Source organism: Sander lucioperca, chromosome 2 (genome assembly GCF_008315115.2).
Source record: "Sander lucioperca isolate FBNREF2018 chromosome 2, SLUC_FBN_1.2, whole genome shotgun sequence".
Lineage (NCBI taxonomy): Eukaryota > Metazoa > Chordata > Actinopteri > Perciformes > Percidae > Sander > Sander lucioperca.
The window spans coordinates 27325300-27347288 of record NC_050174.1 but is presented as its reverse complement, the minus strand read 5'-3'; the positions used below and the strand labels follow the sequence as shown (position 1 = coordinate 27347288).

The 21989-nt window shown below is 39.5% G+C and overlaps 1 protein-coding gene across 2 annotated transcripts in view; it reads left to right on the top strand.

Moving 5' to 3' along the window:
- Positions 1-19906, top strand: part of arid3c (AT rich interactive domain 3C (BRIGHT-like)) — an 84712-nt gene extending 64806 nt beyond the window's left edge. Inside the window, exons 4-8 of one of the 2 annotated variants that reach the window (XM_031300469.2) lie at positions 3313-3496; positions 6737-6981; positions 11772-12053; positions 15202-15291; positions 18593-19906. In XM_031300469.2, coding sequence (XP_031156329.1) covers positions 3313-3496; positions 6737-6981; positions 11772-12053; positions 15202-15291; positions 18593-18762 — 971 coding nt within the window. In that variant the 3' untranslated portion in view covers positions 18763-19906. Of the gene's footprint in view, positions 1-3312; positions 3497-6736; positions 6982-11771; positions 12054-15201; positions 15292-15809; positions 16533-18592 lie in introns of those variants that run through there. The other variant, XM_031300470.2, reaches the window with a different exon arrangement.
- The last annotated feature ends 2083 nt before the right edge of the window (positions 19907-21989 follow it).

The following is a 21989-nucleotide window of genomic DNA, read 5'->3' as shown; positions in this document are numbered from 1 at the left end:
TTAGTGGAGTCTTCACACAGCTAGCACAGTGTATGCTCTGCAACTGTTATAGTTACAGTATTTAGTTAACATTTGAAAACGGTTGTTTCTTTTGTTAAAATGGATCCAAGGGTTTGTAGAAACTACAACTTTTCTCACAGTAAGCCAATGTAAAAAAAAAGTCTTGGTATCAGTATTGATGCACGCATGACATTGTGACCATGGGGCTCCACATAGCGGCCTCTCGAGCCAAGCACAATTAAAAAAAACACCATTTTAAAACTATTCTAATTCAGACATTTCATCTTTAATTTATCCAATACTTTGGCTTTGTGACCAAAAACCTGCAAAAGTAAAAACACGTCAGCCCCAGCTGTACTTTTGGTGTAGTGCTAATTAGCAAATATTAGCGGGCTATATATATATATATATATATATATATATATATATATAGTATGGTAAACATGGTTTTAGCTGCTAAACTACTATCATTTTTACATTATAAGACATATCAGGCTATGATAAACTCCCAATACTAACCTTGTTTGGGTATTTTCATGGGGTTTGTTGACAAGAAAAAAAAATGGTGATGTATGTCACCATACATCAAAGCCGCCCCCCCCCCCGTCTTCTTTTTGGGAGTTGAACAGAGGTAGATAAACAGTTGGTTTCCCCTGTGACGCTGCATTAATCGTTCATTTCATGGGTTAAAAGAGCAAAGTCAATGAGGAGAAGAAATTCTCATCCCATTATCGGCTCGGAGGTGCAAAGTGAGCGCATCAGCGATGAAGCCAAGCATAAAGATGATTACTGCACTACTAGAGGCCCTGATGCTCCACATTGTTCCAATTACAAACTCCTCGTCTCTTTGCAGCTGAGGGATTAACTGAAGACGACTGTTAGACGCTGTGCAAAGTGGATTTCTTCCACTCTGTCCACCATTGCTCATTGTCATAATGATACATAGCCTGATTAGATAGTTTGTGCTGACAAAAGGCCTCCATACTCACTCTTTTATTCCTTATATCTCTTTCAGGGAATCAGAGAGCCAAATGCATCACCCTCGGTATTGAAAGCACATAAATCTTGTTTTAAGAGGCTTGTCTCTCCTCAGATTCTGTCAGACAAAGGCTGAGGCTTTTATTTATTACCTCAATCCTTGTTTGGTTGGCTATTGTGTCTTCAGCAAAATAATAGTTTTATAGATCAGCATGGATGCACATTATAATCAGTGTAAATAAAGCAAAGCTGTAGGAGGAGGGTGGAGGTGAGGATCTGGTTTTGTTTTACTGTAGAACTCAATTCTTTAACTGCATTAACTGCACTTTGTATACTGTATACCCTATAACGTAAAAAACTAAATGCTCTCATTTTCTCAATTTTATAAGCAAACACTTCAAATATATACTGTATGTACTGTATGTATGTATATATATATATATATATATATATATATATATATATATATATATATATATATATATATACTGTATATCTCCCTTGTGGAGTCCACTGAGTCTATTGCCCTTGTGGTAAGAGTCCTTGGTGTCCAGGTCCAGGATAACTATGAAAACTTATTTTTTAACTACCAATGCAATGGTACAAGTATTAACGTTACCTCTACAATGTAGAGTCTACATGCTTGTGCAGTTTTTATAAGATGCTAGTTCGGTCTCTTTGGGCAAACCCAGCTTACACTGCATAATAAAGCTGTCCCCTTTCTTGCATTTGAAGCCGAAGTGGTCGCTCAAATATGGCCGGGTGTTCTCTTCATTTCCTTTGAGTTCAACAACAGCAGAATTAAACGGGGTTGCGCAATTTTTTTCCTTGCATTTTTTTTTTCTCAGAAACATATGTGATTTCAAATGTAGCGAAGTAGAATACTTCAAACAAAATATACTTGAGTTAAAGTAAAAGTACAGATTTGAAAAACTACTTTATAAAGTAGAAGTACAGAAAAACAATACTCAATTACAGGAACGTGAGTAATTGTAATGCGTTACTTGGTGTTGTCATTCCAGGCAGTGATTGATTATCACTGTAGAATGACTTTAGAGTCTTTGGAAACATCCTATATGTTCTCAACTGACAACAATCTGTACACACAGCCCACGACAGATTGTCCAGGTCAGTGTTTATAAAACTCACCACAGTTCATAACTGAGTTTTGGAGCTGTGAGTTGGGAGGACATTTGGGCCACTGTGGAGTTATAACTTGCATTATGTCTCTTTAGGGTTTTTGTCAGGGTTTCACATAGACTTTTTTTACTATACAATATGTATAGTGACAAAAAGATTGCAATTATTTTTCATATAATAAGTAGAACTTTTTCATAAGATCAGATTTCTCATGTTGTCCTTTGAATTGTACTGTGCCATTTCCAACTCATAAACCTCATGCCTGTTGTGAAGGTTAATTCATTACCTGCTGAAATTATTTTTTGCCTCAATCAAGCCTCTCCTGCACTGTCTTCACCACAGAGCAATGTCCAGGCACTGCAGCTTCAGATTTACTACTGGCATTGTCTCGTGAGGAGAGGGGAACATCAATCTTCTGTTTTAATAGTGTCTCATTCGTTCACATGCCAGCACCGCGAAATGAAGCCGTAATTACTGGCCTTAATTGATGTGGTTTTACCACCTCAGACGATACTTCAGAGCTCTCCTCCCCCCTCACTGTATAGGCCCCACTGCTGTTGTTTGCACTATATTTCTGCAGCTATTGATCGCTATTATGGTAAATCCGATGGGCACAATGGAACTCTATCAGCAAAATGCAGGTTAATTATCTCAGGGTCAACCACTTTGGAATCTGCACAAAGAGCCAGCCGTTCTCTCTTTATTGCCTAACATTAAATTGCAAATACAAATTATTGTCTGAGCCTCTTTATTTTGCTAATAAGGGGGCAGGTTGTCAGTCATTAATAGGAGATTACCACAGGTTGTATTTATGAGTTTAAAACAAGTGCGGGCTAATCTATTTGTGGTTCTGTTGTTATTTCTTTCCAATGTTAATTACTTTTTGTGAACAGCTTTAAAGTTTGTCGTCTTCCATAATTAAATGAGATGAAACAGTTTTATCACATGTTCAGAGATCCTTTCATCCTGTCATAGAAATAATACATGTATAATCGATGAAGCTGTTTCCAGTGGATGCACAGATAAGACATTACAAACTTTTTTTTGAAAGTTATATTTGCTGCTGTTAACAGAGCTGTCAGACATTTGACTGGCTGGAGATAAATTGGCCATATAAGAAGGTGCAGAAGTCTATTGATGGGAGGAACCAAAGTTAATGGAATTGATTGTGGATATTGTGTTTGCTTTCTGCAGGGACTCCAGTGAATCGGATTCCTATCATGGCCAAGCAGGTGTTGGATCTCTACATGCTCTACAAGCTCGTCACAGAAAAAGGCGGCTTAGTGGAAGTCATCAATAAGAAAATATGGCGTGAGATCACCAAAGGCCTTAACCTCCCTACCTCAATTACCAGTGCAGCTTTCACTCTCCGAACACAGTGAGTACGAGCACAGATGATAACCCCAGATGACTGATAACCTGCACTCACACTGACCAGGCCGGCCACAAGTGTTCCATGTGTGTGTCCAATAGGCTTGTAACAATTATATACAGGGTTTCCGCGGAGTCTTAAAAAGTCTAAAATTTCAAAATTGTAGGCCTTAAAAAGTCTTAAATTCACTCAAGTATTGTGTTGTAGGTCTTAAATCATTTTAAACAGGTCTTAATTTTCCTACTTCCATGTAATGCTACCTCAGAATGTGTTTTTTATTCTGTGGTGTTGTAGTTCTTTCTTTCACTAGTCCAAATATAATTTTGCTGTATTACGACGACAAATGAGACCAACATGTAATTTATATTGCTGCCAATCAGCTTCCGTGTTATTGGCGCGAGTCTCTTTCAGATTGTACCACAGACATAAAACACATGACAGTGATATAACCCAAAGATGTATCCTGGGATTCATTCCAAACTTTAATTGTTTGGGAAAAAAAAGTATTTAAGTGTTTAAGTATTTATTAGAAGGATATCCCCTTGACATGAATCATCTCATTTTCGATGGGGCAAATACAAAACACAAAATACATTCACACATACACACAGCACTCCCAAGCTTGAGTACTCCAACGCCAACTGATTCCCCCCATATAAAAATATATGCTGTATATATATTTATTTTCGTTTTATTGTTTAGTTTTATTGTTTTTAATTGCTTATAATATGCTTGTTTTATGTGTTGGTTTTATTGCTTATCTGTTTTTAATGTGCTATATATGAGCTGGTTAAAGTGTAAAGTGTCTTTGGGTACCATGTAAAGCGCTATATAAATAAAATGTATTATTATTATTATTATATATATATATATATATATATATATATATATATATATACACACACACACACAAGAAGTAAATACACAATAAGTTTGCATGCATCCCAAAGTGCTGCTATTTACCCATGAGGGGAAAAAAGAAGAAAAAAAAAATATCAACAAGAATCGTGTCATGTCAAGTTAGAAGTAAGAGCAGGTTGATTGTAAATAATTAAAGACAGATGCCTTAAAACAAACCAAATTAAGTAATCGATCTAAGTGAGGTGGGCAAGGTGTTCCTTTAAATTTAAAGGCCAATAGATGAATAAATATTTTTAAATTTGACTGAAAGAGACAATTATATTGTTAATCGCAATTATTTCTGAGACAATTAATTGTACAGCAAAATTGTGAATTGTTCAGCTCTAGTGTCCGAGATGAATCCAATGTTGGGTTGTTTTTATTGTATCTAGTGATTTTCGGTTTCAGGCCTCTGTTGCTTTAATTCATCTGCTATGATTAAAATATGATCATTCCTTTTCTTGAAATGCCTTTTAAAGGCTTATTTGATTACACATGCCCAGACAGGTGAAAAGCACAGTCATCTTCATTTCCTGCCGCAGTGGTATATGAGTGGTCTTTACCTGCCAATCCCCTGATTCATGGTAATTATAGTATTCTCCATGGCATTTAATCTGTCTGTATGAGTCTCAGTGTTGTTAGACTGCACTGTTTGCACACCAAACCTCACCTCACAATACTGTCTTTTAAGAGTAATGTGGAAAAACGTTTTTAGTAATTGTTATTATTCAATTCAATTCAATTTTATTTATAGTGACAATTCATAACAAGAGTTATCTCAAGACACTTTACAGATAGAGTAGGTCTAGACCACACTCTGTAATTTACAAAGACCCAACAATTCTAGTAATTCCCCCAAGAGCAAGCAGTTAGTGTGACAGTGGCGAGGAAAAACTCCCTTTTAGGGAGAAACCTCGGACAGACCCAGGCTCTTATTCAATGACATATTTTTGAGTAGGCTGAAATGTTATAACCTTGTATTTTCTAAGAGATACAAACATTTCTGGAACTAAAGATTGAGGTTGAGGTTGTTTGATCTGAATGATAATTAGGGATGCACTGATTTGACTTTTTCAGTCCCAATACCGATTCCGAAACCTGGGCGTTGAGTATGGGCTGATGCCGTGTTCCGATCTGATACCAGTGTTTCATTCATTAATAAGCTGTGTCCCTCGCTGTGTGGAAGTGACTGGGATCATTCTTTTATGTGTAAGGCAACACCAGGCTTGAGTTAAACATTGATTTACTAATAATAACTTAACAAAATGCAGCAAATACATACTTGGAAATACATGTACTCAATTGTATTTTTTGTTTAAATAAATAATAATAACATAATTAAATAGATCAGTCTCATTGTCACTGATTAACAATCCAGCTATTTGTCAGTATTGCTATCAGTGCATCCCTAATGATAATGCATTTTGGGCAATACCCACAGGGGGTTTATACACCTAAAGGACTGAAACAGTGTCATAACCCTTAGAGGAGCTGTTACTTCAAATCATTTAAAAAAAATCAAGATAATTACCAAAGTTTAAGATGTAAGGTTTTTGCCAAAGAATGCATTATTGTCAATGCAGGATATTTTTATGAATCTGGTTTTAGGAGCCATTTACTTGCAGTTATGCGAAGTATCTGCATGGCAAGAACTAATCTATATTGAAGGAATAATAAGTTAATTTTATTTTAGATTTTGAAATTTGCACTCTTTATATTTACACATTTTCCTACTTTGTACTGCAACCGCTGCACAGCAACTCCCCTCAGGATAAATTAAGTTTTTTTTTTATCTTATCTTAAATAATACAACATTGTGCATATACTGCACAACATGAACAGTATGGTGGTAAAGTCACCCTCAAAAATATACAACACCTTTGACATTCATCAACAGGAAGTGTTGCAGAGCAACAAAGTGCATATGTGGCACCCCATACATTTTAAATTTCAACACACCCAAATGAAGCTGCTAAAGGCATTCTCACCAGTGGAAACAAACATATTCAGACGTTCAGTTTTAGAATCCCTCTCAACTTTATTACAGCATTGAAGGAAAACAAAAAACAAATATCCAAATCCAAAAGAAAATGGAACACCTACCAAACAAACGAATATCAGCATTGTTAGATATTCGGATCCAGCCTTACTTCATACCAGTAAATATATGTTTTCCAATGATTTCAGACACAGGAAACGAAGTGTTTGATGCTCAGAAGGTTTTGGGGGAGGACCCTCAGACCCCCCAGTTATAATGTGTCACCCCCCCAATGTTGAAACTAAACCTATGCCCTTGTGTGACACAGTTAATCGAGTAAATCATTGAGTTCTTCTTCATCCCTGCAGGTATATGAAGTACCTCTACCCGTATGAATGTGAAAAGCGGGGACTGAGCTCCCCCGGGGAGCTTCAGGCAGCTATCGACAGCAACCGGCGGGAAGGCCGTCGGCAGAGCTACGGCTCAGCCATCTTCAGCTACTCCCCCGTGGGCACCCCCACCCTCCTGTCCTCACCAAAGATGCACATGTCCCACCTGTCTCTGCCCACGCACAACAGTGGCCATATCTCCCACGTGCCTGTCATCAAGAAAGGTAACATAAGACCAGAGGTGGAAAGTAATAAATTACAATTACTCACATTAATGTAATCGAGTAGTTTTTTGTGTACTTCTACTTTTTGAAGTAGTTTTTAAAATCTGTAATTTTACTTTTACGTAAGTATGTTTTGTTATTGCACTTTGCTACATTTTAAATCACATCTGTTACGGAGTAAAAAAAAACTGAATAAAAAATCTCTAACGTTGTTTTGGCAAAGTATCTGTCTAAAAAACTCAAATTTAAATGTTTTATTTGTTTGTTTGTTTGTTTTTTGCTTTTTGAGTTTATGTTATATGTCACTTTTTTCAAGGTTTTTGTCTTTTTTTTTGTTTTTTCGCTTTGGGTTAGGGTTAGCCCTCAAATCGCAAAATTATAAATATAATATTAAATAAGTTTAAATCCAAAAAAATATATATCTCCTCCCGCTGATGAAAAGTAACTAAGTAACTTTTACTCAGAGTAAATTTTAAATGAGCTACTTTTTACTTTTAATTGAGTAGATATTTATACCGGTCATTCTACTAGTACTTTTACTTAAGTAGAATATTTTTGTATTTTTTTCCACCTAGACAACACAATATATAACACAATATATAACACACAATAAAACAAGACGATACCACAAAATCTCAAATAGTATTGTGTGACCATTTAACCGAAGAAGAAGAAGTATATTTCATCATATTTTAGTAAGCAGAATCTCTGTTTTCTGATCATCACCTGTTTGCTGTTGGTGCAAACCCAGCACTTCCTACAAGTCATACTGACCACCCTGCTGCTCTCACTTACTCTTTTTAACACAGGTACTCTTTTAATTCAATAATTAATTAAAGCTGCAAGCAGCGATGGACGGGCCCTTGCTCCTCTGCGTGCGTCGGGGTTACTGGCAGACGCCGCTCCTTGCGACCGTGCATTAGCGCGGCACTCAGACACTACAAATCGTCACCAATGAAAAGGGAACTCTCTGCCGAGTTCAATGATACCTCACACAAGACACTACGTCATACAGTTCAGTAGCTGTGAAAGGGGGCGTGGCCAAAGCATAGGGGGGCGAGCCAAACCATCACCAATGAAGAAGGAACTCTCTGCTGAGTTCAATGATACCTCACACAAGGGTCTACCAAATGGTTGAAATGTTATGAAAGGGGGCGTGGCCTGAGTAAGTGGGCGTGGTTAAAGTATAGGGGGTGGCTCAGTATCACATGTAGACCACACATTCTAAGTTTCATGTAAATCGGATGATGTTTGTCATATAAGGCGCATTTCCTGTTGGCAGCTGGGGGCGCTATGACCAAAAGTAAATATTGGCCTGTATACGTTCTCAGGCCTGGACTCTTGTCAAAGGTGACGCCACGCCCACACCGTAATAACTTTTCATCGTTAAGGTGTTGAGATGGTACAGACCAAATTTGAAGTCCATCGGATGAAATCTCTAGGAGTTCGTTAAAGTACGACATGTGGAAATGAAACAAAATTGCACTAATTTCGAACTTTCAATTCAAAATGGCGGACTTCCTGTTGGGTTTAGGGTATGGCTCCAATGAGCTTTTTTGTACATCTTGACATGCTACATATGTGTACCAAGTTTCGTTAGTCTACGTTAAACGTACTGCAGTGGCTCAATTTTGTAAGTTTTGTAGGGGGCGCTAGCAAGCCATTTTTGTGCGCCTGTTCCCGAAATCCTTAAAATACGTACATTTTCACCAGGCTTGATGCGACCACCAATTTTGGTGAGTTTTTGAGTATGTCAAAAAGGCAATTCATTTGCCGGAAGAATAATAATTCCTTTAGTTTCAATAGGGCGTTTAATTAAATTGCAGCTGGTTCTACTCATACACAAAAAATACTGGATGTAGCAGCAGTGACGTCACCAATTGGTTTATAGCTTTTGGAGCCAAAACCGCGTATAAATCTACCCAAATGATTGGCACTGCTTCTGCCATTTGCAGCCTATAAAGCAGGCACACTAGACTATACTTCCGCTGGCCGAGCCAGCTACTTCCTGTTAAGCACTCCACTAACTTGAATGGGGATTAAATGATTCTGACCGATTGGATCAAATTCTGATAGTGAAATGGTGTCATTTGGCAACAGTTTGGCAACAATGTCGAATTTCCTTCAAAGCCCAGCGCACTTCCTGGGGGCCTGCTCGAGTTTGTCATCAGGCTGTCGCCATCTTGGTTTTTTGAAACCAGACGTGACCATATTTGGACAAGATTGTGGCGCTGGGGAGGATGATGAAGCTAAGCTAGTGTTGTGTATGGTTTCAATGGCGCTGCGCAAAGCTAAACGCTAGGAGGGGAACATCCCGATTGTCAACCAGCTGACGCAAGTCATCTGCGGAGTTTTGCCTAAATTATCCCCTGCTTTATCATCTATTTCAAAATGAATGGGACCATAATTTACAAAATGAACATCATGCTGTATTGAAGACTTAAATGGGACCATAAAGTTATGGAAATGTTTACTGAGGTAATAAATCAAGTGAGAAGTAGTCTCATTTTCTCATAGACTTCTATAGAAACAGACTTCTTTTTGGAGCCAGTGGAGTCTCCCCCTGCTGGAAGTTAGAGAGAATGCAGCTTTAAGGAGCTTCAGCTTTGGCTTCACTTTTCAGACCCGAAAGCTCTGTCCATTCTTTTTACAGTCTTCGGTTCTACTTTTCCATTTCTTCTGGAGAGTTAAGCCACTGTCTATGAAACTCTACACTTCCTGTGCAGATGTTTCACATTAAAAGCATGGCTGGATACTCCTAGAGGAAAGTAAGAAAATGTGTACTTTTGAAATTTGGGTGAACCAACACATTGTGCAGTGTAACTTTTTGCAAACAAAATCTGGCACATAAGCACGCAGTTGGTCTGATGAATAAGAGTGTATTCTGGTCATGATGCAATCAGCAGGCCAGATCTTAAATAAACAAATCCTTTTTCTGTCACTCTGAAAGATGATTCATTTCCTCCTTATGAATACTTTGTCCAAGAAAAGGTTGCACATGATGTATTACGGAGACCACAGCATCTTTTTGAGAAATTGTTGCGTGATTACCCGGTCACTTAAGAAGAAGTCAGTATGTTCACATATCAGAAATATATGTCACAATAGTTGCCTTCTTTCTGTTCATTCATACTCATGCAACTTGCGGGTAGTATTGTCATTCTCCAGAAAGAGGAAACATCTTGCAGGACTTCCTCATATAGCACCACCAATTTCAGAGACACATAGCACCATGAAGAGCTTTGGGGCCCTTTGATTACAGGTCCTCAAAGAAAAAAGCAGCTGACTAATCTGTGTTACATTTGATTTGAACTTATGTTAGTGTTGTCACTGTAGTTAATTTGCATGGTTTGGATCTTGAACATGATCAATTGTTTCAATTAACAAATTGAATAATTGAAATCTGCCAGCATCATGTGTTACTGAAGGGTTTGTGCTTTGTCTCATCACTAGCACCATGTGTGCCTCTGTTGGTCACTATATGGCCCAACAGAAAGTATTCTATAATCACAGTAGCCTATGCTAAACCATATTTACCCCACCTAGCATGGCAACCTGCAAATATTGAGCCCACATTAGCATGTTGGCTGGATCTATGATCCAACTTTAATGTCAAATCACCAGAAACAATCTAGTCTCATAGTTATAAATGACATAGCTGCTGACTAGCCATAATGGTAGGGTAATATCTTAAAGATCTTACACTATCTGTGACAAAATTACGCAACGCCCCGTTATTAGCATTGCATTAAAAATCAGCAGAAATTGTCAGCCTCAAGTTAAAAAACACTTCACCAGAAAGCAGAAATGTAGGGATGAAAATGTCTGTGTGACATGCATTATGAAAGTAATTTAAAATATTCACAGGAACTAGTATATTTCAATAAGAGCAAAGACCAAATACAAATAGTGAAAGTTTACTGCACAGAGTAATATCATCAGGTGACAGGAGCTGTCACATACAGCCTGTTTACACGTACAAGCATGCAGACGTGTTTAGAGACAGTTATCAGCTTCTTAGTCTTGCATTGCCAGACCTTCCTCCACAGCGGTGCAGAGGAAGGTCTGGCTAGTCCACACAGCATTCCTGGATGGGAGGAAAACGTGCTCTGGTTTATTGGCATTTCTTTAAACCAATCACAATCGTCTTGGGTGGTGCTAAGCCCCGTCTTCAATGACGGTGCCTCTGCAAAATAGACTCAGGAAGGAACTTGTTTTGGTGGAACATGTGAACGTTCAAAAGTAGTTTTAGTCGTGCAACAGAAAACTCAGATTGGACAGATAGTCTAGCTAGCTGTCTGGATTTACCCTGCAGAGATCTGAGGAGCAGTTAACCATAGTCCTCACAAATCCACCAGAGTTTAGAACGCCAACACAAAGAAAGAGGAAGGTGACGGACATCCGGCGGAACCTCTGGCAGCACCAGAAACAATCCCAGAAATTAAACGTTGTTGATATATACTACTTGGCTTCTGGTATTTATTAGCTGTAACCTGCCTCTGGTGATGGTTTTGTGGGTGTGAATGCCGTATTGACAGTTTTGCAAAGTGATGCAACCCACCCAACTTCAGTGGCGAAAAGGTGTGGGAGGAGGGTTTTTAGGGCTGTGACAATCATGACATTTTAGTTGACTATTTATTGTCATACAAATAATTGTGATTAACAATTCAATTGAGTAGAGTAGAATAGAACGCCAACACAAAGAAAGAGGAAGGTGACGGACATCCGGCCAAAAATGAGGGACATCCGGCCGAATTTCCTGCGGCACTTAATAGTCTTTTTCTCTCCAGAGGAGTCCATGATGGCCAGCTGCCTGCCCAGCCGGTTGGCCCTCCCCATGTCACCCAGCGGCCATCATGCAGCAGCCGTGGCCGCTCAGGCAGCCGCAGCCCAGGCTGTCCAGGCCGCAGCCCTGGAACAGCTCAGAGAGAAGCTGGAGAGTGGTGAACCACCAGAGAAGAAGATGATGATGGTGGCAGAGGAGCAGCAGAGGATGATGCAACACGCCCTGCAGCAGAACCTGCTGGCCATGGCCTCGCAGCTGCCCCTCAACATCAAACTCAACAACAGAGGTGAGTCCACGGATCTGTGTGGAGTCCATATGTTCTCTTTCTCTTCTCTGGAGCTTTATTATTTGCAGAAAGTCAGTAGTATTCATTGGTGTGGCCAGCATTGTAGTGTTGTAGTGTACTGCAACACATTCTCACTCCCAACGTGTCAAAAAGCGATACTTTACACGTCAGGTGCCTTTGGCATTTGTTATTGACACAAAAAGTCTCCTTAAGCATCTTATTTAGACGCGCTTGGTCGGGACTTTTGGCGTCACTATTTGACGCCCTGGGTCGGGACGTACGTTTATCTGACATGCGGCACAAGAACAGGACAGTTAGGTTTAGGAAAATATGGTGAGTGGGGTTATGAAATGTACGTTTCAGTGACACGCAGGACAGGAATGGGACATGAACCCCGGTCTCCTGGGTGAAAGTCCTGTGTTGTCCCATCTACCACCCTAGCCAACCTCCTTACGCAGATTTTTGGTCTTTCATACTACTCTCTACCGTTGTCTCTATTAATACTACGCCATCTTACAGCGCCGCGAGCTGCTGCTCTGTCTGGTGCGTTCCATACAGATGCAAGAAGGCGGATTTTTGCATCGGTATCCAACGCTGAGAGCCACTGATCTGATGTTTGATGCGTTGGGAGTGAGAACGGGTTGAATACTGAGGTCATGAGTTACATTTTTTTCCACTGCAAGCCCAACAATTAGAAAAAGTCTGTACGTTTGTCATCATTTCATTCCCAAAGCCACTTTTTAATTTGCAATTTGTGTGTAATTGTAGAATGTAAACTTCTCCTTTGGTTGTTAAAACCCCCAAATTCCCTGAAACAATACCGAGGACATGGCCTCTGTGTCCTCGATGGTAACTCTATGGCCCAGTAAGAACTATCGTCCAGTCTGTATGGCTTTGGCAATGAAGTATGACATGGCAGATATTATATTAGAGGCTTAAGAGAATTTAGAAACAGAAGGGGAATCTTCAGGTTTAAAGCTCAGCATAGTACTGTTTGCATGTAACTGTTTGTCGGTTGATTCCTCTGCATGCAGCCAAATGGGAAAAGAACATTAGAGACTAGACAACAGACTGTTCTTTATGCTATTATACTATACCTGTACCTTAGACACTTATAGGCAATACTATGTTTATTTCTACACAGTCAAGGACAAGTCTGATGATTATATATTTTGATTATTGTCAACAAATCTCCTGAAAAGACCCAAATCAACACTGAATGTATCTGCTAACAAGTATTGTGCCTGATATCTCTTCTTCCTCTGTGCCACAAAAACTCATCAGTGAGCCATACTGCTGCACTGGCTGACGTGTTCCTCCATCACCATCAACACACACACTCTACTTTATTCTGACTCAACAACACACACTGTCCTGCTGCCACAAATACTCACTACAGCACCACATGTGGATTCATCCGCCGCTGAAAATAGTCCCCCAACAAAGTCACGATTTCCTCTTGGAGTAATGTTTGATTTAAAAGAAAAAGCTACAGTGACCAGCTCTAGGATATTACTGAGCCTTTAAAAAAAGAGAAGAAAAAAGAAACTATATATTTATGTGTTATATCTTCAGTAGGAACCAGTGGGCTTGGAGCTGAGAGCCAGAGACAGAGTAGTGAAGTCAGAAAGTATTTAGAGACAGACTAACGCATTGTTGGTTTTGATCACACACAGTTTTGTTACAAACTAGGCTAATGCTATACTTATACAGTATATAATATACAATATAAAACAGTAGGGCTGGGTGTTTGATACCGATACTGTGACTTCAATACCAGTTCCTGAACCATACTTTTTTCGATACCAATTTTATAAAATTAGTTTTAACAAACATTACACATTATGGCACAAAACTTTTTTTTATTTATTTTCCAGCTTCGACTATGTGAGCCGTCTCTGTCTAACGTAGAGTTTCTCCTGCGTGTCTCTACGACGTGTAACGTTAGACAGCCAATCACAGACATTATTAGATCTTGGTAGAAGCATTCTGCATGCTGATTGGCTCACTGACGCTGATGAGATTTACTCCTTAGGTATCGACATTTGGTATTGAATGACGAGGCATTTTTCAATACTCAATACTTTAGAGGCAATTCAATCGGAGCCTAAAAAGTATCGAATTGGGTACCCAGCCCTATAAAACAGTAATGTCTGAGATGAAATCTTCTGTATTTGTCGAAACATTCAACAAGTGTAAACCTAATTTTGATAATTTAAAATCAGGTGTGAGTGTAATGTCGAGGTTGTTAGCTGCCTCCTATCAGACTCAAATGACAGTGTGTCTACCGCAGTGGGCGGTGTGTCAAAACCAGCTAATGGCCCTGCCAGAGAGGCGGTCTGGAATCCAGCTGTGGAACGCCTGGACCACTAATGTGCACACAGTTCATCATATAACATGTGTAATTTGAAGCTCAGCTCCTTAGATTGTTATGAAGAAATAGTTCATACTTCTTGACCACAGGCAGAATCTAGCTTGTCATGAGTAAAAATGCCCATGTTGCTGGGCTGTGGCTGCAGCCAGCACGGCTCGTGACAAGCCATAAGTCACATATGACTTAATGATAGAGGCTAAAGGAAGAATAAGGGGCCTATCTGCTCAAGTGTGATATCATTTCTGTCTGCATCACTGCCTCTCTCATATTAGTCATAATAGCGGGCTTTGCACTTGATACGTGATGGAAAAATGAGTGAGAATCTTTCTCTGGTTAATTCCCACGCTGGTCGTCTGGCTCTGGCCCTCGCATATAAACACTGTCATTTAAAGATTACATCCAAACACTATTATTTGTCTCCACCCAGATGCACTTAGACGGATAAATTTGTGTTTACAGATAGTTTGATATAACAGCAGCCCGCTGAGATTACTAAAGACATTTCTGTTATTCCAGAAACCAGTCACATTTATTCAAGTTTTTCCAAGCGTGTGCTGCTATAGAATTCATCCATAACTGACATGTACAAATGGCTGTAACATCTTTTGACAGTTCTTTCTCTCCCAGAACTCTTTAATAAAGCTCTCCTTATCCTGTCACTCTCTGAATTATCACCAATACTCCAGCGGGCGCTCCTCTTGCTTCTTCTGTTCCCTTTCTAAATGCTCCTATTGAGTTTTTCTCTCTCTCGTTCTCTGCCTCCTCTCTTGACAGATGATAGACAAGAGACCGCATTGAACCTGTCTACCAACGGCATTAGCAGCATCAACATGTCAATAGAAATAAATGGAGTTGTCTACACAGGTAAATAGAGGGGCCGTTTGCTGATGTAATTGCAGGCAGGAAATTCAATAAGTTATAGCAGCACCCTGGTGCTTAGTCCTCTACACAATTTGATGTCTTTGCTATAAAATCCATCGTAATGAAGTGGCAGTCCAATAGAGTTAAAAAAGTTAAATATCTCAAAATTGGGCCTGTGGATTCGAGGTCGATGGGGCTTATTGTCTTATGTGCCTGCCTAGTGTGCGTGTGTGTGTGTGTGTGTGTGTGTGTGTGTGTGTGTGTGTGTGTGTGTGTCTTGAGGTAATTACTGCCTCTCCGCTTTAACATATGCCATTAATGTCAGGGAATAAGCCCGGTGGCCGTCACATCATATCTGAGTGACACTTCATGTTGGGGTCTGTAGATGTCTTTGTATTATCTACTGTATATAAAACTGCAGCCTCAAAGTCTTAAAATGTCAAATTCAAATGTACAAAACTCTAACTGGTTTTGATTTTTCACATTTTAAATGGTTTTTATTTATTTGTCTTTTCTTTCAGAATTATTCAGTTACCCAGACGTTTTGATCACCTGTTATACTTACATACATACAAAGTCAAGCCAATTTTATTGATATAGTCATAATAATCACAAACCTGCACAGCGTACGACAAAAAGAGAGGAAACCTCGGGAGGGGGATGTCTCCTCCAGGACGGAAAGAAATGCAATAGATGGCGTCAGTACAAAGTAGACAGTAGTAGCAGTAGTCAAACCAGACAGAATGATGATGTTATGTAAATAAAGTACATGACATATAATATTAACTATATATTGTAACAATGCCTCCCCCTTCAATGCTAAACTTAACTATACATTATACTGAGCTGCTGAACATACTTGTAGTGGAAAGGCCTGCTCTGTTAAAACTGCAGGTACAATATTAGTATTGAAACTATTATATTTAAGCTATTAAACATATTTTGAATTATTGCATCTTTCAAATGATTCTGACAACATACATATATGTTTTGGATATTACCACTGGAGGACAACACAGCCGGACATTTTCTAACCCTACACATAGTGACTTTAAAGAGCAATTTAACACTAAAGCCACATCAAGTCTTTGAGTTGTAAATTCTATGCACAGTCACCGTATGATACTTCACACGTCCCAGCCACTACTTTGCCTTTTCCCAGAGGAAGTCCAGTAATTCTGTCGTCTAGATCAGGGATCTTCAACAGGGGGTCCGGGACCCCTAGGGGGTCCTCAGAGTTACTGCAGGTGGGCCACCAAATTATCGTTAGTTTTTTGAAAGTTTAGAAAAAAGACTAAAATGTCATAACAGGAATCTAACATATTATTAGCAAATACAAATCAGGTAAGATAATCACTAATGTAGCCATCCACAGATGTATGTTTAACATTAAAACATGATTTATAAAATCATGGCAACAATTATTTTAATAGCTTAGTAGTCTATGCATTGAAAAGGTATGTATAAAGGCTTTAGGCCGCCCTACACATTATTGTAGGCCCAGTTTAATATGCAACTTAATTTTATACATGTAGTAGGGGGTCCCTGATCTGTCTCTCTTTCAGTTAAGGAGTCCTTGGTTTAACAAAAAAAAAAACCCTGGTTAAGATAAAAACAAAATCTGTGAAAAATCTATAATGTTGCCTTCCACACCTCCAAAGTACAAAGTCCTGTTGATTCTGAAGCTGTAGAGATCTGTTTCATTCTTCCTGAACACCACAGATGGTGGAAATCCAGGTACTGCGTTCAGTCTCTGGAGGTCTGCCAGAATTCATGGAACCATAACTACAATACATATGTAACTCATTTGGAGATGGAATTTCAAAAGAACTCAAGCTACATTATTTTAGGCACACACTCTAAGAAATATCTGTGTATTTACAGATGTATGACTAACAGAAATTGTCCGTAGAACATGCTTCACAGTTGTATTTCTGTTTATTTACATTGCATTATGGGACCTTGATCTATGCTCGACAACTAATGTAGTTACCGTAGTGAGCTATTCACAATGCTATAATCGTAAATTATTAACCAGATTAGCTAGAGTCAAAAGCGCCAAAACAAATGTCTTAAGCATTTAAAAAAGCGTCATAGTGTCAAAGTGTAAGAAAAACAAAAGTCAAAAAGCGTTGAAAAAAGCTTTAATAATTAAAGAACAGACTTAGGACGCCCTCGAAAACGAGATGCTACATCTCAAGGGGTTATTCCTAATAAAAAGAATTTCCTGTTTCATTTCAGAAGTTTATTAACTGAGCAGCTTTGTCTTAGAGAATTTGAAATAACAGTAAAAATGTTTTTACTGATGCTACACACAGAATCATTGTTACCTTACATTACCATACACAAATTTCAATTCTCTGCAAGTAGGTTTTCTTATAAACTAGGGATGCACCGAATCCAGGTTTTTGGGGTTCGGCCGAATACCAAATCCACTGGTTAAGATTCTGCCGAATCCAAAACCGAATACCGAATCCTCCTCCCATGCTCAGTTCATGAACACAGTAAACACATTAATGAAGTAAACAGTGACTGTCCTTCCTTTGCTGTACCTGAAGTTGCTGCATTTTGGCTGCTGTCTGTAGATTCCTTCATGCACAACTCGTATTCTTTCAGATGTTTCATACCAGATGTTGCAACAGCGGTGATGTTGTGTATAGTTTAGGGTCCTCGCCACCACCAGACTAATCAGCATTGCAAATTGAGCATGTAGCTGGACTTGAATGGTCTTCTTTTGACTGAAAGTACTGCCAAACTACACTTTTTCTGCTCACGAGTTCCATTTCCACTTTCTCACAGCCTACTGCATTGAACGCTCCACCTACGTAAACACGTTCCTGTAATCAACGGCGCCGTCATTATGTCGACCAGTGTAGCGCGCCTAGTGCAAGCGTAGGGTTAGTTTCGGTGGAAAAACATTCTAAGGTTCGGCAGAAACCCAACCCCGTCAAAAAGCCCAATATTCGGCCGAATCCGAAGCCGAATCCTGGATTCGGTGCATCCCTACTATAAACTGTATTTAGGGTATGAAAAAGACAATGGTGGGCAGCACTGTAATGCTATTTGCAGGGTTCAAAATTAGCACCATTTTCCAGCCAAATGCTGGTAAAATATGCAAGTGGCTGGTAAAATTTCACACATTCATCACCCATTTGGCTGGTGGACGAAAAAGTTTATTTTGAACCCTGGCTACTTGTAGGAAACAGGCTATAATACATAACAACAGTGTCATGGTCCTTTAAGAAGGGATGCCATGGACAGTGTGGAGCTTGAGGCTGACTTGGACTTGATGTTTGCTCCTCAGGCGTCCTATTTGCTCGGCAGTCGGCCATCACAGCGATGGCGGGACACCGTGGGAGACACAGCAGCTGTCAGACTCAGGGAAAGAGCAGTCCCACGCAGTTCCAGCCCTCCTGCTCCTCCTCCTCGTCCTCCTCCTCTTCCTCGCTCCACGGACACAGAAACTCCCCCTGAGTTTCCTGTCCCTCCTCCCACCCCAGATCCATTCTCTCCTCAAAGACACAAAGCAGTCGGAGACATGTCCATCGTTGTTTTTCAAGGTGGCTTTCTCTCCATCCACTCGATCCGAGTCCTTGTAGGTCAGCTAACGTCACATTGAAAAGCAGCAAATATATTTACAGGTGAGATATATGTTCCAGTTCCCCTTCCCCCCCCCACTCTCCCTGCTCTGAATCAGCAGTGTGTTCCGAGGACATTTAACCTTTGTGTGTTACTATTGTCTTTCACATCGTCAAAGACGTCTGTTTTACGTGAAGCACTTCCGAAAGCATGGTCACCCGTCAGCTTCAGGTGCAACCTGGATGAATCCGAACCAAGACTCCCTCTTGTGCACCATTTCAAATCAAAAGAGGAGGCAGCTGAACAGCTAACCTTCAACAAGACATGACGTCTGATGATGATGTTTAAAGGCTTTATGACAGACCTCAGAAACTCACTGCTTACAGCTGATACCAAAGAAGAAGACCAGTCTTTACTGGTTCAACATGTCCAGCATTTACACTGAGCTTTCACGACAATGATCAAACCTGAAGACTAGAGCCAGAACACAAACAGCACAAGGGAAAATCATCATGTTTTCTGTAGAGAGGCTGTGTAGACTGCTTAACCATATGCTCTCATGTTCCATCGGACAGTTGCTTAATAATGTCTCAACTTATAGCCGACAACATGGCTGGAAAGAGTGATGTATGTGTGCATCAATGCAGCCTTGGAAGTGAGAGTGAAGAGTCTAATATGTGGATTTCTTTTTTTTTCTTAAACGCAATCAGCTCAGTCCACAGACAGTCAGCAACTTGTTGGATGGATAACTATAGCCAGGAGGCCAATGGAACCAAGCAACTAAGAGTTAACACATAGCTCTCTGTCCACAGGTAACAAACAGTATGTCCCAATCCCATGTTGTAAAACTAATACTATACATATGTACAGTACATTATCAGGATCAGATTAGGCCCCAAGTATTACACTGGAACACTACCCCACCCCAGGCTCGCTGTGTGTCAGTTAGTTTTGTACTAATGAAATTAAGCATATTTGTTTAAGGATATGTAAGCATAATTTCAACTCCACTATGTATTAAAACTACATTTTCACGCAGGGTCCCTCTACAAGACAGGTTTTTTTCATTGGGCTTTAGAGGTGCACAGTACCAAAAATGATGATAGTAATAATCAAATGACTTTAAAGTAAAGACCCCACATAGATACCCTCAAGTCAAATTTCAATTAAATTCAAACACTTTATTGTCATTGTGTAGCACAACAAGATCACTTTGTGACAGCCCAAGGGTGCGCTAAAAGTGATAAAATACATGCTGCCCCTGCGGACCTTAGGCCCCTGTGCAGGTTGCCAGGTCTGCCTCACTAAAATACATAGTATACAAGAAATTGAAGAAAATGAGGTAATGCACACAGTCAGGGAATCTGAGCTCAGAACCATTGGACATTTTAAATGGAAGGGAAATTTCACCAAAGATTTATTACTCAGACCGCCAACCACCGTTTCCCACATCTTTCCAGACATGGATGATCGTATTATAAAAACGTGATGCCAGACGCCAATTCATTCAGAAACTTTTCATTCAGACGATGTTACGCACACAAAAAGGCCACTGGCAGCAAAGGACATATGCATTCTGGGACATAAACACCACATTCAAAAAACCTCTTTCACACAGGATGAGTTTATAATATAGTTGTGGGACACAGTTATTAGCTTTTTGTATTTTAGCTGGTGTACTAATCAGATGTAACTGTGGTAGTTAACAGAGCAGATCATTCGCTAATCAGTGATGAAATCATCTGCTCAGTAACCAATCACGTCTGTCCAGTTCTGTTGAGACAGACTGTATCAGGACCTGCAATATGGCCACTAGAAGGATCTCCTGCACTTGGAAGCCATGTACAGGGGAAGGCTGCTCACGACATTAGTCCCCCTAGGTTTTCTTTTGCTGTGATCACAAAATAAATGTCGCTTGATTTTGACATGATCAGATGCCTGATCCCAGAAGCACGTTGTGTTGATCATAGAATACACGTTTTGTAAGCCGATATCGCAAAATATTTTAACATGAATTAGTTTTGAACCAAGCGTAGAATATCTTTCTCATGACGACAAGAAAAGTACATGTTCTAAATCCTGTCCTCTCTGCCTTTCCAGAGTGTACAGTGACAGCTTAAATTAAAAGTGATGGCAAGCATTTGTTCCGGATACGATGCTTTCCTCATTCGTTACAGTAAATATTGCGATCGACATCATTGCTCCACCGGTTGTGGTTGTGGTCAGAAATACTTACAGAAATCTCTGCCGAGGCTGAGGGCGGTTGAGCTGCAGCGCATGGGATTGCATTGCTCTTTAAAGAAATCTTCTGCAACGCACATTGACTAAAGCCAGCAGGACCACTAACATGTATGAAATATCAGAGATGTTTTGTTAACATAATAAGACGCATAAATAAGCACAAGCTGATGTGACGGAGTCTTTGGAAGAAATAAATGCAGAGAGTCCTTGCATGGCCTTGAATGCATTATAGAAAGGAGGGTGACAGGAAAGAGTCGAGCACTTGAGCACATAGGCAGCAAGTGATCAGTCATAAAGGAGGTCACAACAGGAAGTTGTCATCAGTCACTCAAGTTTTATATTGTGAATAGAATCCAGGTTTTCTTTTTTATTAGTAATGCACTTGTGTCTAACATCAGAGACCTTCTCCCTCTTTCATTTCTCTCTTTTCTTTTATTCTCAGCTTTCATAAAGATATCAAATGGTTTTTTTTTCTTTATTGTGAAGGGAAATGGGAACCAGTTTGAAGATATATGGGTTTTTATTAAGTCTGTTCAAGCATTTAATTGCAGATTTTATTTATTATGTTTTATATTCGATCCTGCATTCAGCTCCACCACTTTGTTTGCAAACCCTTTTTAAGAGTCTTCTTGAATGCAGATACCTCACCAATCTACCTGTATATAGTCATAGTAGTATGAATACAAGATATACCTCATAAATTTCATTTATTTTTTATTGTACAGCCACCTGAAAACCAATGTTTTACTTCAACAGATCACTGGAGTTTTTCTTTTTTTTCATATTTTGTATGATTATACCAAAGAAGGGAATATTTTATTGACACACATCTACCTCATTTGTTATAGACTGTGCCAACAAGCATGTCCACAATCTTAATT